Consider the following 15,164-nt stretch of genomic DNA (forward strand, 5'->3'; position numbering starts at 1 on the left):
CCTAGATATCAGCTCCAAAGTCTTATTATATCCAAAATGTCTTGTTGCTGGGAAGTCGTGACGAGCTTGAAGAACATGTAAATGTGCTTCTCCTTTTGGAACATATAAACATCCTTCGAAATAGAGTAGGTTGTTCTTGAATTCAAATTTAGAGGTATCATGAGATTTAAAAGAATTATTCTTGATATCATGAATAAGAGGGTCTGAAGACATACTTAACTGGACTTGCTTAAGAAAAGTTAAATCAATAGTCAATGTTGATTTTATTGCTAGAAGATGAAATTGCTCCGGCTTCAAGAGAACCGTTCTTTGTTGCTCAAAAGATGCATCTCTTTCTTTTGGTACAAGATAAGAACATCTATAACAATATGCCCTGGTAGATCGATGACTATATAGTCATTAAAGGTGTACGCTGAACTGTTCTAGTTAATATCGATTCTTTCCATACCAATACCTTGTACTCTGGAGCTTGAAGGTAAGTTAATAAGCTTTCTTCGTAGTCTAGTATCGATATATTTAAAATCGACAAAGCATCAGACAAACCTTATTATTTTCCTGGCCAATAAGTGATGATGAACTCAAATCTTGATAAAGACATGCTCCAACTAGCTTGATGATGATTTAATACGTGTACTGACAAAAAATATTTGAGGTTCTTGTGATCCACATACACGGTGACTTGACTGGAAGCGCCTTCTAGATAATGATGCCATTCTTGAAAAGAATCCACAATTACAAGAAGTTCTTTGTCGTGGATCTCATAATTGATTTCTGCTGCTGAGAATTTTCTTGAATGAAAGGCTTCTGGATGAAGTTTGTCATCTATTCCCATTTGTAATAAAATCGCACCCAGAGCAAAGTCTGATGCATCTGTTTCCATAAAGAATGCTTTGAAAAAATCAACAAGATATAAGATTGATGCAGAAACAAACGTTGTCTTCAAAGATTCAAAAGCAACTTCTACTTCTCAATTCCATTGGAGTTTGTCTTTACAAGTCAAACATATCAGTGGAGCTGCAACTCAAGAGAAGTCTTTGATGAAGATCCGATAGTAGTTGGCAAATCCTAAAAAAAATTAGACATCTCTTACCATTTTTGGAATCTTCTAATCTATAATAATTTGAACTTTCTTAGGATCCATCATAAGTCCATCATTTGAAATGATGTAACCTAAGAAATTGACTTGAGTAGCATGGAATACACACTTTTCTATCTTGGCATAGAGTCCTGCATCTCTTAATTTTTGTAACACACGACGAACATAAAGTTCATGTTCTTTTAGATTCTTAGAATAGATCAAGATGTCGTCTAGATAACAGACCATAAAATCGTCTAAAAACTCTTGAAAAACATCATTCATTAGATGTTGAAAAGCTGTTGGTGCATTTGCAAGTCTAAAAGGCATGACATTGTATTCAAAATATCCATACCTAGTTCGAAACATAGTCTTCTATTCATCTACTTCTTTGATGCGTACTAGATTGTATGCTCTCCGAAGATCTATTTTTGTATAGATCTTAGCTTGATTCAGCTGATCAAGAAGTCCACATATTAAAGGTAGTGGATACTTATTTTTGATGGTAATCTTGTTGAGTTTTCGATAATCAACACACATCCACAATGATCTATCTTTTTTCTTCATAAATAGAATTGGAGCTCCTGCTGGATATTTAGAATGGGATATGAAATTTTTGGCTAGATTTTCTTCAATATACTCCTTGAATTCAGTCAACTCATTTTGTGATAAACTATAGATTGATCCAAATGGAGGTTGTGCTCTTTCTTGAAGGTCAAATGAGCAATCATAGGGACGATGTTCCGGGAGTGTATTTGCATTCTTTTTTTCAAATACATCTTGAAATTCTTGATATTGGCTTGGAATGCCACTTAAAGTCTTTTCACTAGTAGGAACAGGTGTAGCATAAATAATATATGGTGATTCTTTCATAGTAGCATGCAAGAAAGCTTTTGCACCTATAAATACGGATTTCATTGAATTGGACTTATGACTCTCTACTTGATTAACTACACTGTTAGTTATACTTTTAGAGAAAGTAAGAGTTTGGGAAATCCAATCTATTTGAGGGTTGTATTTTTCTAACCACGATAAACCTAAAATGATTGGATTAGAGGGAGATCTAATGATATTAAATACTATAAAACTATTATGACCATTGATTATTACTTCTATAGGAAGGGTTTCATGAGTAATATCTCCAGAAGAAAATGGACGACCATCTATGACTTCTATATGAATAGGTTTAGTTTTCTTTACTAAAGATATGCTATGTATTTTAGTAAATTCTTCATCTTAAAAACACACTGAGGCTCCCGAATCTAACAAGGCAGAGACTTTGTAATGTTTAGGTCCTAAAATAATATTTAATGTAAAACAAGGAGAGGGCTCTTAGGAGAGAATAGGACCTTTACTAGATGTTGTGTAAGGTTGCAACCCCACGGTCTCTATTGTAGCTGGACAAACTCGTTTTCCAACATATTGTCTTCTTTCACAGCCATACTCCTCATTTTGTGATTGCGTCATTTCTTTGGATAATGTTGAGTAGTGTACTTTGGTTCTCCACAATATAAACATAATTCTTCTTGACGACGATGAGTCTTTTTTTGCTTAGTAAGAGGTTTGAAACTTACTGCATCAATTTGCATATCCTCTACTTCTGAATGTATGTGTTGAAGAAGTATTGGTGTTGCCATTGAATTATAGTAACATTGAGGTCCACTTGTATGGTTCTTAGATCGAAATTCAAAAAGGCGATTGTTGCACTTCACAGCAAAGTCAATTGCTTGACTCAATGTTTGAGGATCAGGTAAGTTGAGCATTGATTTTTTTACCTCATATTGTAATCCATAGAAAAATTGGCTAACAAATACAGCATCATCCCTACTTGATATCAGTTGCAAGTTATCAAAATTGTGAAGCATACAACGTTACTGATCGATTGTCTTGTCATAAAATACGGATCTTATTGGTTGCAACACAAATTGCATCATGTTCTCCATACATGAATCGAAACTCCACCAGAAAAGCCTCTAGATTATCCAATATTAGATCTCGTCGTTCAAAAAAAGAGGAAAACCATGATAATGCTGAACCTGAAAGAAGCATACTAATGAATCTAACTTGTGATCCTGGAGTTGGATAGCTTTGGAGTTGAAGTTCAATCACAAGTTGCACTTGATTGATAAATCTTCGAAACTTGGATCTGGTACCATCAAACTTCTCGAGTAGGGCAATTCTTGGTTATCTAATGTTTGAACGACGTTCCACTATAGGAGAAAGGACATGGTTTGGTGCAGATGTTGAAGCAGCTCCAACCATTTCTATATCTTCACTTCCTGCTAATCTTGTTGCTCCTTGTGGTGGTAAATTGAGTTGATGCATCGCAAGCATTAACTCCCTCAATTGCTCTTGTATTTGTGCCATTGCATTCTTCATTTCAACAGGTTCTGCCATGATAACACTTAGAAAAGAGAAGATGTCTAATATTGCTCAAGACAAATAGAAGAGAGGACTTGCAAACAAAGAAAATACTAAGGACAATATTAGTTTAGAAGAGGATAATCCGCAACTTCTAATATGCTTATATCTTATCAAGAAAAAGGGGTAATCCACTCTTAATCAAGATTAGATAAAACTCTGTTATTATAGGTGTACTCTTGTCAATCTGTCAAGGACAAGAACTTGATGAAAAAACAATCTACATAAGTGAGCCTTCACTCAAAGAAAGGTAACAAAATATAAATAAATAAGTATGTATATTGAAAGAGAAACTAGAATGGCTATTGCCAAAAGACAAGAAAACTAGAGACCCTTGAAACTAGACTAGAAGCAAGAAAGGAGTTGACAAGAGTGAAGAAGCCTTCACTCTTGTCTCTATATATACTATCTAACTAAAGGCTAGGTGGCGACATTCTATAGGACCTCCAATATGTGTTGACTTTGTAGGACAGATGCCTTGACTCACAAGGTAAGTTTTTCTACGTGTGGGCCACATAGCTAGCTTGATCTTCAAGCTAACAACATGTGTGGCACATGGCCAACTTGTTGACCACGTTTCTAATCCAAAAAGTCAATTAAAGACACCTATGAAGATAAAACAATGTCTATGAAGCTTCTAAGAAGCTTCCATACTAAATACTCTAGAATTAACTTATTTTTACGTACTTTTATTTACTTCTACCTATTTGTATATGTAATTACTAGCTTACATGTGTATGTTCGTGACACTCAGTGCGCTAAGTTTGGAATATTATTGAACTCATAAAAGTATCAATTTGGCATTTTGTCCAAAAAATTATTAGAACATATCGTCTCTAGCCATGGTATTACGACGGATCTTGAAAAAGTACAGCATATAATGAGCTTGCCCAGACTAAAGATGGTCTCCGGTGTTCGAGGGTTCATCGGCTATGTCTGTTACTATCGCCACTTTATTTGTTCATTTGCAGTTATTTGTCAACCTTTAACAAACTTATTGAAGAAACCTCTGTCAGATATGACTAGTCCCCTCTAGACCATAGAGTGTACTATGGGCTTTGAGGCATTAAAGTCAAAATTGGTCTCTACTCCAATATTGGTGGTACCTCGTTAGATGGAACATTTTCATGTGTACATTGATGCATCCAATGTGGCTATTGGATCAGGCCTAAGTCAGAAGAATGACAAGGATGTAGATCATCCTATCTATTATGCCAATCGGTAATTGGTGGCTACCAAACATAATTATACTACTACTAAATACAAAGCGTTGGGTATGATATACTTGATTCAGAAGTTTTAGCACTATTTGCTTGGATATCCGTTTGTATTTTATGTGGATCATGATGCCCTCAAATACATGATTAATAAGCCTCAATTGAGTGGATGCATTGTCCAATGGGTATTACTTCTACAAGAGTTTAATTTTATGATTGTTGTTTGATCTAGAAAAAAACATGCAAGTATTGATCATTTATCTCGGTTGTCTAATATTCTCGGCAATGAGCCTATCCCTGATGCTCTTCCCGATGCCAAATTATTTATAGTGGATGTGATTTCTCTCGAGTATAGTGAAATCATTCAATTTTTGACCTTCCACACTTTTTTGCCGACTTTCACCAAGAAGCTTAAAAAGCAATTCATTCTAAAGAGTGCCCCATATACGATGATTCGCAATGCTTTATATAAACAAGGCAAAGATGGCATTTTAAGACACTGTATCTTTTGAAGTGAAGTAAAGTCGATACTAGAAGATTGCCATTTGGATAGTTGTGAAGGTCATTTTGCGGGAAACAGCATTACTCGCAGGGCTTTAATAGGTGGATATTGGTAGTCCACAATGTTATTTGATGCACACCAATTTGTTTGTCGTTGTGATCCCTATCAACGAACAGGTTGATCCACGAGCACTTCAGCCATGCCATTAGTACTAATCTTGGCACATGCATTGTTTGAAAAATGGGATATTGATTTTGTCAATTCCATTGTACCAGCGTCAAAACTTGGCTAAAAATCGTATATTTTAGTCGCCACAGACTATGTAACCAAATGGGCAGAGGCTATTGCTACCCGCCATGATAATGCCAGTACGGTGGCTACTTTTCTTTATGAGAATATTATAACTCGATTTGGATGTCCAAAAGAATTGGTTAGTGATTGCAGCACCCATTTCATAAATGCTACCATAGGCGCCTTGACGAATATATATGAGATTAAGCATTGGAAAACTATTCCATATCATCCTCGCGCAAATGTGCAAATGAAAAAGACCAATAGAATTTTGTGCAAGGTCTTGACTAAGACAATTACGGAGGTAGATATCGATTAGGAGACCAAACTCTTTGCGACTTTGTGGGCATATCATTCCGCATGTAAAGTAACTACCAACACTACTCCATTCCAATTAATTTATGGCCAAGAGGCAATTTTACCTATCGAGTTGGAGGTTCAAAGTTTATGGATTGCCTTGGATAAATGTCTCAATGACAACGAGTCATTACACTCTCGATTGGTAAAATTAGAAGAATTGTATGAAATATGGGCTATAGCTCTTTTCAACATGGAAGTAACTCAAAAACGGAGGAAGAGTTACTATGATAGTAAACTACGTCCGAAGATTTTTATGCCCAATGATTTGGTATTACTGTATGATAGTCAGTTTTCTCATTTTTTGAGCAAATTTCAAGTTCATTGGTATGGATCGTATTAGATGATTGAAGGCTTTTTCAATGGGTTTGTTCAATTGGAGGATTTCATGGGCCATCGATTGAGTATCTGCATTAACGGGAATTGATTACGGTTATTTAATTCATAAAACTCGGAACATATTTTCATTTTTATTTTTGGGAGGTGACTTCGATTAGACTCAAGATAGACCTAGGTATGGTATAAGTGCATTAGTGTGTAGAGGGGGCTGAAAGGATAGTTAGTAATTTTTAATGTATCAGATGGGACGGAGGTGAGAAACGGACAGTATGAGTAACATGTTATCATTATCACTAGGTAGTAAGAGAATAGGAATGGGGCACCAGCTAGAGGTCATTCTGTGGTGTCATTTTGGGTTGTTTTTTCTAAGATTGCCATTTCTTATGTTTCTTGTGTATTCGAGAGTAGTAATTCTAGTTAAGAGTTTGAATGAAGGAGCATCATTGCAATTGAAAGTGCAAAGCAAGCTACAATCAAAGAGGATATCTACTAGACGCCAAGAAGAATAAAAGACTTTTGAAATGCGTAGTTGTTTCAGTTTTTATACTTGTCAGATCACTTACCATCAATTAATGTATCATTAATGGAAGAATATATCACAAATTATGACCCAGAGGATGGATCGAGTGTCGTACAAGAGCGAATTATCGGGATTGATGGAACAATCCTGGAAAAGATAATGTTTCTTCCCATTCTAGAGATTGTAGTAGAAATTGATGACTCAAGCGACTTCAGTCCAAGAAGATATTTCAAGGGAGGTATGTTGGCCTTTGAGAGGAGCCAAGATTGGCGGACTATTGAGGCAATTTCACCAGAATTTGTGGAATGGATCCGTTTTGTGGTGAAGCGGTTATGATTGTACCGACATCCCATGTATATGGCCAAACGGTTATTGTATATAGTGGTAGGGGCACTTAAAAGGATGGTGTTCAAGTGGGCAGCTTACGTAGCTACTTGTATTCATGCGGTGATAGGAACTAAGTGGAAATTGGGGAAGTTCACATATTTGCTTAATTCCAATTATGTGTATGCTATGATTGTGCACACATTGCATCAAATACCACCAATAGAAGAAAGTCTTACTCTAGTGCCAGTGCCTCCCCAGAAAGAATGAAATCCATTGGCACAAAATGTCAATACAGCGGATTTAATACACAAAATTGGGGAGTCAAGTCGTATAGTAGCATAAGGAGTCATTCCAGTTATTGAATCAGAATGGGTTCGAATTTATTTTACGGTGGAACAAGAGAATGAAACCCCAATTTCAATGGATATTAATCAGTTGGCGTTTCTACAGGGTCAATTGTCTGAAGGAATACCTCTTAAGAATGCTTTATTGAAGCACATTTCACAAATACATTGTATGGTGCGAGCATTGGATATAGAAGGCAATAACAAACGGGATTTAGAGGACAACAAGAAGGTGATATCAAAGCAAAATCAAAGAATTGAAGAGCAAGAATAGACTATAAAAGAAATTGGGGAATCCAAGCTAGAATTGGAGTGGAAATTGGTTCACCAATATTAGTCTTGAACGAAAGAAAAAGAACACATCTTACGGATTATAAAAGGACAACAGGACAAATTAATCCAGAATCGCAAGACATAAGATTTGGAATGGGAGAAACTCAAATGCCAATTACAAACAGAAGTAGACAAGGTAGAGTTATTGACGAAAGAGAAAGCGGCATTGAGTGACCAATTCAGATATGAAACAGAGAAGTTGAGGTCCGAAATCAAAGTTTTATAAGCTGAGGTGGTAAAATTAACGGAAGAGTTAATAGTGAGGAGTCGGTCACAAGCATCAATTGAAGATGTTCTAGAATGGATAAGTGAACAACAGCATCAATTGGAACTCCGTGATGTCTAGATCTTGAAACTAGAGGCTGAAGTCCATGAATTGGAAGAGTATAATGAAGATCTCTCAAACCAGTTGAAGAAGGAATCAATAAACGGATTGGAGGAGGATGAAGATTTGAATTTAGAATTAAAATCAGTGGAAACCACATTAGATAATGTAGCAAATGATCAATTGGATGGGCCGGAGGAAATAGTAATTTTGTAGAATTTTGTTAAGTAGTTTTTAGATAGGTAATAATTGTGTGTTTGCGAGGACGCTGTACAGATAGGAGTGAGGCTATGTAGAATAGATATTAGTTCGTTTTTGTAAGATATTAATAAAATAGACTAATAGTCCATAGAATAGTTACTTCAGGAGGACGGATGGTTAACTTAGTTATTAAAAGTGGTTAATTATAAGATTATTGTTAGAATTTGGGAATATGGAGTAAGTATATAGGAGTTGTAGAAGTTAGTCTGAGGGCCAGACTATGATAGTCATGAGCCGGGGTAAGTTTGGTGCTACCTCTTTGTCTCTTTGTTTTTTTGTTGTTGAAAAGTAATGGATAGTTTCTGAATACTGAGAAGTGAGTGTGTGGAATAAATCTAAGATTGATTTATGAGTTATTGATTATGTAATTGGAGCACTGAGTGATTAAATTATATGAGGAGTTATTAGAAGATTATGATTGTTGTTTATTGAGAGTTATATGTATTTTGATAGAAGAAGTCTGTGATTATAGAAATTATGTGAATTCGGATTGGTTGGAGTAAAGTCTGTTATTTCTGATGTTGGATAGAAATTATGTGTTTTGAGCGGTCTTTTGAGAGTGCAAGGTTGCACACTATTGTTATTAGTTGATGAAAGAGTATTATTATTGGAAGAAAGCATTGTAATGTTTCTTGGTGTTTTAGTGGTTCGGAATACGGTTAATTATGTGATCCTAATAAGTAAAACTGATGCACTTAGTCTTTCTATGTGTTCGAATTTCCTTATACAGGTTTATTCTGAAAGGAATTATAGAATAAGTAAAATGACAATCACAATATATATTATATTATATTAAATAATGTATAATATAAAATATTATTGTACATAATATTATATTATGCCAAACATATAATTACTATATAAATATTATAATAATACTATATATTATAAGTTAATATATTGTAATATGTGATAATTACATAACATATATTATGATATACAAATGTTAGTAAAATTGTGATATAAAATGATATATATATATATATATATATATATATATTACATATATACATATAATATATACATATATATTATCATGTCATAATATTAATATATCAATAGAAAATATGAAGTCATTAATATAACATTACTTTTTAGGTACTAATTTTTGACAACCAAAAAGATACATATTAAGTACCAAGAGTTGAATATGAAACAAACAAAAATCTATGACAATTGCTTACACTCTTCACGATCAAATACAGCAATAGAACATCCCACACCATTAAGACTCCACTCTGATTGTAAATACATATGAGATTTTCTCGACAATTGCATCATGTGAATCCTAAAGGAATAGAGAGTCACTACATGTAAATCATAAACCAGCTGCTTAAGTGCATCAGTACGTATGAATCTGTTGCTGTTACAGTTCTCTTCGGCGATTTATTCAGAAGCAGCGACAACTGATTTAAGCTCACTGATCACTACCAGTTCCCACTGGTATACTCTTCAACAGACTGGAAAAGAAAACCTGCACCCGCATTTATCGATTGTACTCAACCTATTTAATTTCAAAAGCATGCATGAAATTCACGCTTTAAACAACCTGAAAATAGAATATAAGCAATTTTCTAATATAATTTCACATAATTAAGTTTGAGGGATGCAACGAAGTAATTTATCGAAGCCCACGTCCAAACACCGAATTTTGATGTATTATCAGAATATAAAAAATATCTCCATGTTTGAATTAGAATTGATACTATTCAACACCCAATTGCCATCAATGCATGGGTTTGGTTATGCCATCCCCAATCGAGAAGTATGACATATCGAAAGCCAAATCTACCCCAAGAGGCGAATGGAATTGGAAGCACAGATACGGACAAACGACAATGCAAAGAGCATGCCATCTCAAACGCTTCGGACTTCCAACTGGACGCCTTATCCCCTGTGTTACCATCGCCCAATCACCACCCTTATCCTACACCTGCAGTGCCATGGCTCGCGCCACCCATCCCTGGCTTATTTGTTGTTACTTCGGGCACCCTTTCCAACTGTGGCTGCCTCTGCCTGCGCATCGTCTTGTCAGGTAGAACTAGTTGTAGAATCTCTTCCTTCCAGTGGAACACCGCTATGGCTTCCTCGATCGCCTCCGTCGGCTGCAAGGTGTCGGCATCCTCGGCTCCCCCGTCCAAGCTTGACAAGGTGCAGGTCTTGAAGCATGCCCCAGTTAACAGCGCCTTCGGTCTGAAGCCCGCCGCCTCCCGCGTCTCCTGCAGCGTGGAGGAGACCGTGAGGAGGGTTGTCGATGGTGCCAAGGCCGCCGCTCTCGTCTTGGCTTCGTCGGCTCTCGTCGCTGGGGTAAGATGCATCTGCAATGCCTGCTAGTTTCGTTTGTTGTATGTTCTCTTGGCGAATTTTGCGAAGATCGGACCGGCTTGAGGGTCGGAGCGTTCCCGGGACATGGTCGGATGGTCGGTACGGGGTGGTGGGGTGGCGCGTAGTCGCTGCCGCGCAACGCTGAAAGGGTCATGCAGGACGGCACATTAGTAGTGGTGAATGTGTTCTCAGAAGTAATTACAACGTCCAAAGCCTCGAGTGTGGTAGGATTGCGGACGGACGCCAGGGGATGGTCATGGCGCATGCCTCGAGCGTGCACTACCCAGGTGGACTGAGTGATGGGAGCAATTTTGTGGCGTGCAGGCCGCTCTCGCCGAGGGAACGCCCCAGAGGCTGACGTTCGACGAGATCAACGCCCAGACGTACATGGACGTGAAGGGGTCAGGAACCGCGAACCAGTGCCCGATCGTGCCGGAGGGATCCGACAAGTTCTCGTTCAAGGACGGGAAGTACACGATGAAGAAGCTGTGCATGGAGCCGACGTCGTTCACGGTGAAGGCGGAGTCGCCGTTCAAGGGCGGTAGCGAGGGATTTCAAAATACGAAGCTGATGACCCGGCTCACGTACACGCTGGATGAGATCGAGGGACCGCTGACGGTGAGCAACGGGAACCTGAGGTTCGAGGAGAAGGACGGGATCGACTACGCGGCGGTGACGGTGCAGCTGCCGGGAGGCGAGAGGGTGCCGTTCCTGTTCACGGTGAAGGAGCTTGTGGCGGAGGGCAAGCCGGAGAAGTTCGGGGGGTCGTTCCTGGTGCCGTCGTACAGAGGGTCGTCATTCTTGGACCCCAAGGGACGGGGTGGATCCACTGGGTACGACAATGCCGTGGCTCTGCCTGCGGGCGGTGCCGGAGACGAGGAGGAGCTGGCGAAGGAGAACGAGAAGAACACGGCTGCGCTGAACGGCAACATCACGTTCAGCATCGCCAAGAGCAACACGGAGACCGGCGAGATCGCGGGGACGTTCGAGAGCATCCAGCCATCAGACACCGACTTGGGATCCAAGACGCCGAAGGAGGTGAAGATCGAGGGCATCTTCTACGCCCAGCTGGAGCAGTAGACACAGACGCATAGACATAGAGTAGATAGATAGATAAAGTCTGATCCAGATCCGATGTGCATAGGCGGGGCATGGCTTGGTTTGTAATTTTAACTTGTCGGGATGTTTTCAACGGTGACAGTGTCCTTGTTTCCCACATGCATGCACGAGGAGGGAGAGTGGAGAGAGTCGTGGCGGTGTGATGGTAGCAAGCTTGTGAATGTTGTGAATGCCGGGTTGTACTACGATGAGAAGGATTGTGAGAGTAATGTGATAAGGAAAACAACAACTCAGGCATGTGTATGGCATTCTTTCCTTTATGCGTTTGATTGGTGTGCACAGTGGACAGTTGATGAACATTGTGGTATGCTTCAACTGCTATTGAACAGTATCATAAGGTATGTGAATGTTTGTGGGGAAGGTGATAAATATATTGAGTACAATATGTGCTAAGCTTATTTATTCACTCTGTTCCAGACTATATTAGTCCAAATGGGTATTGATAAACAAGGTTACATTAACTATGAATTGTGACATTATCCATTAAATTTGTGCCATTCATTTAGATGTAGCACACATTTTCATGACAATTTGCAATGTTACCTCAGTTGTAACAACTTCAGTACTTGCTTTCTTTTTGGTATGTTGATTATAGTATTAGTCTCATCAAGAGACGCATGGAATACATAACACATCCTTATTCATTATGATAATTGCCAATAATATGCAACTAAATTAATTTATTTTGGAATAATAAACAAATCAAGCTTATGGTAGACTAGCTTCTTACAAAGTGAAATAGTTTTGATGTTATGACATGGTAATTATACCTTAAGGCAAACTTAGAATATAATTATTTTATTTTATTTTTTCTAAAAATATTTATAATTATATTTTTTTATTTTATTTTTTTTAACTCTCATTTTCTTGTATTTTTATTATTATGTGAAGCGCTATTATTATACTTGTTAAATCTTCCACTATTAGATTTTTAACTTTGAAAAAACTTAAAGTGTACTTCATGGATAATAATCGTAGTTGGAAAATATAGAAGTTTTTGAGTAAAATGATGTATCATATTATTATATGAAAATTTTGCTAACAGCAAGAGAGAAGTCAAATCATCTTAATGAAGATTGATAATGAATTGCAAATATTTTTCTACTACTTGGTTTACATATTTTTTTTGTTTATTCTTTCAAGGATGAAAAATTAAAGATAATTTAATATCTATATTGAATATGTTAAAAAAATATTTTAAATTTTTTATATAAATTGAGATTCTTAATAAAATATAAAGTCAATTGAAAGTCTCTAATATGATTTCATGAACATTTATATTTACTTATATATTTTCTTGGATAATAAGAAAAAAATAGAATTAAGTAGAAGTATGTAAAAATAGATTAAATTAATAATTTCTTATTGTATTACTTTCTAGAAGCTTCATAGACCCAAATTTGGCTTTACAAGTCTTTGTAGGTATTTAATTGGTTGAAAACTTTGCCAAAAAGTTGGCCACATTTCACACATATTAGCCATTTGTATTACAAGTGAGTAATGTGGCATACATATTGAAAACTTGTCATATAACTTAGACATGTGTCTTATAAATTTGATACATGTTAAATGGCTTATACAATGTTGCTACATAGCTTCTTAGTCAAATAGTATATATGGAGGTAAGAATGTCTTTTTTACTCTTAGTAATGCCTTTCTTGCTTCTAGCTTAATTTCAAAATTTTCTTAATCAATAATCATTTTATTTTCTTCTTGAATATACATACTATTTTGTTTGGTTTTGTTTTGTTTTATTTTTTATTTTTTAATTTTTTATTATCTCTTTTTAATGAATATCTTTTGTTATTTATATTTAAATTATTCTAATTTTTCTTTTTAATAGATTAGTAAGAATATACTTACAATGATAGAGCTTTATTTTAATGGGTTTTGAATAGAATATCTTTTTTTTAATAAGTTGTAAATATATCAAATATTATAGATTATTAAATTATAAATTAATATTTATTTAAAAATTAATTTATTTTATATATTTATTATTTTCTATCATAAGTAGTGTAAGAATTTTTTCCTATTATGAAATTATAAAACAAATTGTAGAAATAAAAGGTACTATATAAATGCAAGAACAAATAAAAGAATTATTGCTTGTAATGCATCAATTCATTCTACAACAATAACCAACATTAAGATTGGTTAGAAATAAAGATGTTGGAATTTTTGAAACTACTTCAATGTCTAAATATATATATATATATATATAAATTTTTTTATGGTCGTGCCTCCTACAAGCATCATCAATAATATTAAAGAACAAAGGATTTTGCCTTGTCATAGTTTTTATTATATATTTATTTTAAATAATGTGACTTAATATCAAATAATTTAAAAAATATCTTACTAGAATATTGATCTATATATAAGAAGAATGATACAACTTATGTTGCAACTAATAAGATTTACATCTTATGCCAAGACAAATTGTTACACATTCCTATTGTCACGGAGACATTGATATTAATAAAAATAAAAAGAATTAAATAGAAGTAAGTAGAATTCAGTTAATTTGGTAATATTTTGCAGAGAAACTTCTTAGAAGCTTTATAGTTGTAGATTTGACTTTCTAAGTGTTTGTAGGAGATTGATAGGTCAAAAACTTAGCCAACAAGTAAGGCACATGTTGTACAGATTAGTCACTTTTTATACAAGTTGGCCATGTAGCCCACATGTTGAAGAGTTGTTTTACAAGTTAGATATATATTGGATGACCTATAGAATTTTGTCACATAGCTTCTTAATTAAATAGTATCTTTAGAGGTAAGAATGAGACCTTCTTCATTCTTGTCAATACCTTTTTTGTATTCTTATTTAATTTCAAGAATCTCTATTTGCTTTACATTTGGCAATAACCATTATAGTTTCTACCTCATATCTATCTTTAATTTGTCTACCTTCTCTCTTAGAATGTCACAAGAATTCATTCTTTTTTTAGACCTTTATAATGATTCATATTCTTGACAACTATATGCTTTAAAGTTTCAATAATTAGCAAATAAAATCAAGTAGAATGATGTTGTATTTATCAAGTTTCTCTATAGATTGCAATATGAGACTAAAAAATTAATCTTGAACTTTTTTAATCTTTAAATATTAAATAAAGCAATTTATTTCACTATAAAATATATCAATTAATTTTTTGAATTTAGGATTGAAAATTATACAAGTACACTATGATGCATATATAGTTTATTTTCTATACCAACATCTTTTTAATACATTCATTCTAATTTGGAAATATTTTCTATATCAACATCTTTTTAATACATCCATTCTAATTTGGAAATATTTTCTATACCAACATCTTTTTAATACATTCATTCTAATTCAATTTATATAATATACTATAAATTTCTTATTAAATAAAAAAATCCTAATTTCTTCAAAAAA

At 35.2% G+C, this 15,164-nt stretch overlaps 1 protein-coding gene across 1 annotated transcript; it reads left to right on the top strand.

Moving 5' to 3' along the window:
* The first annotated feature begins 10,326 nt into the window (after positions 1-10,326).
* Positions 10,327-11,833, top strand: LOC112281516 (oxygen-evolving enhancer protein 1, chloroplastic). The gene is made up of 2 exons (XM_024518122.3): positions 10,327-10,619; positions 10,962-11,833. Exons 1-2 carry the CDS (start codon positions 10,392-10,394, stop codon positions 11,715-11,717), a joined length of 984 nt encoding a protein of 327 aa, XP_024373890.2. The 5' UTR covers positions 10,327-10,391; the 3' UTR covers positions 11,718-11,833.
* Positions 11,834-15,164: the final 3,331 nt, after the last annotated feature.

Source organism: Physcomitrium patens, chromosome 4 (assembly GCF_059467195.1).
Source record: "Physcomitrium patens ecotype Gransden chromosome 4, ASM5946719v1, whole genome shotgun sequence".
In the NCBI taxonomy this organism is placed as follows: Eukaryota; Viridiplantae; Streptophyta; class Bryopsida; order Funariales; family Funariaceae; genus Physcomitrium; species Physcomitrium patens.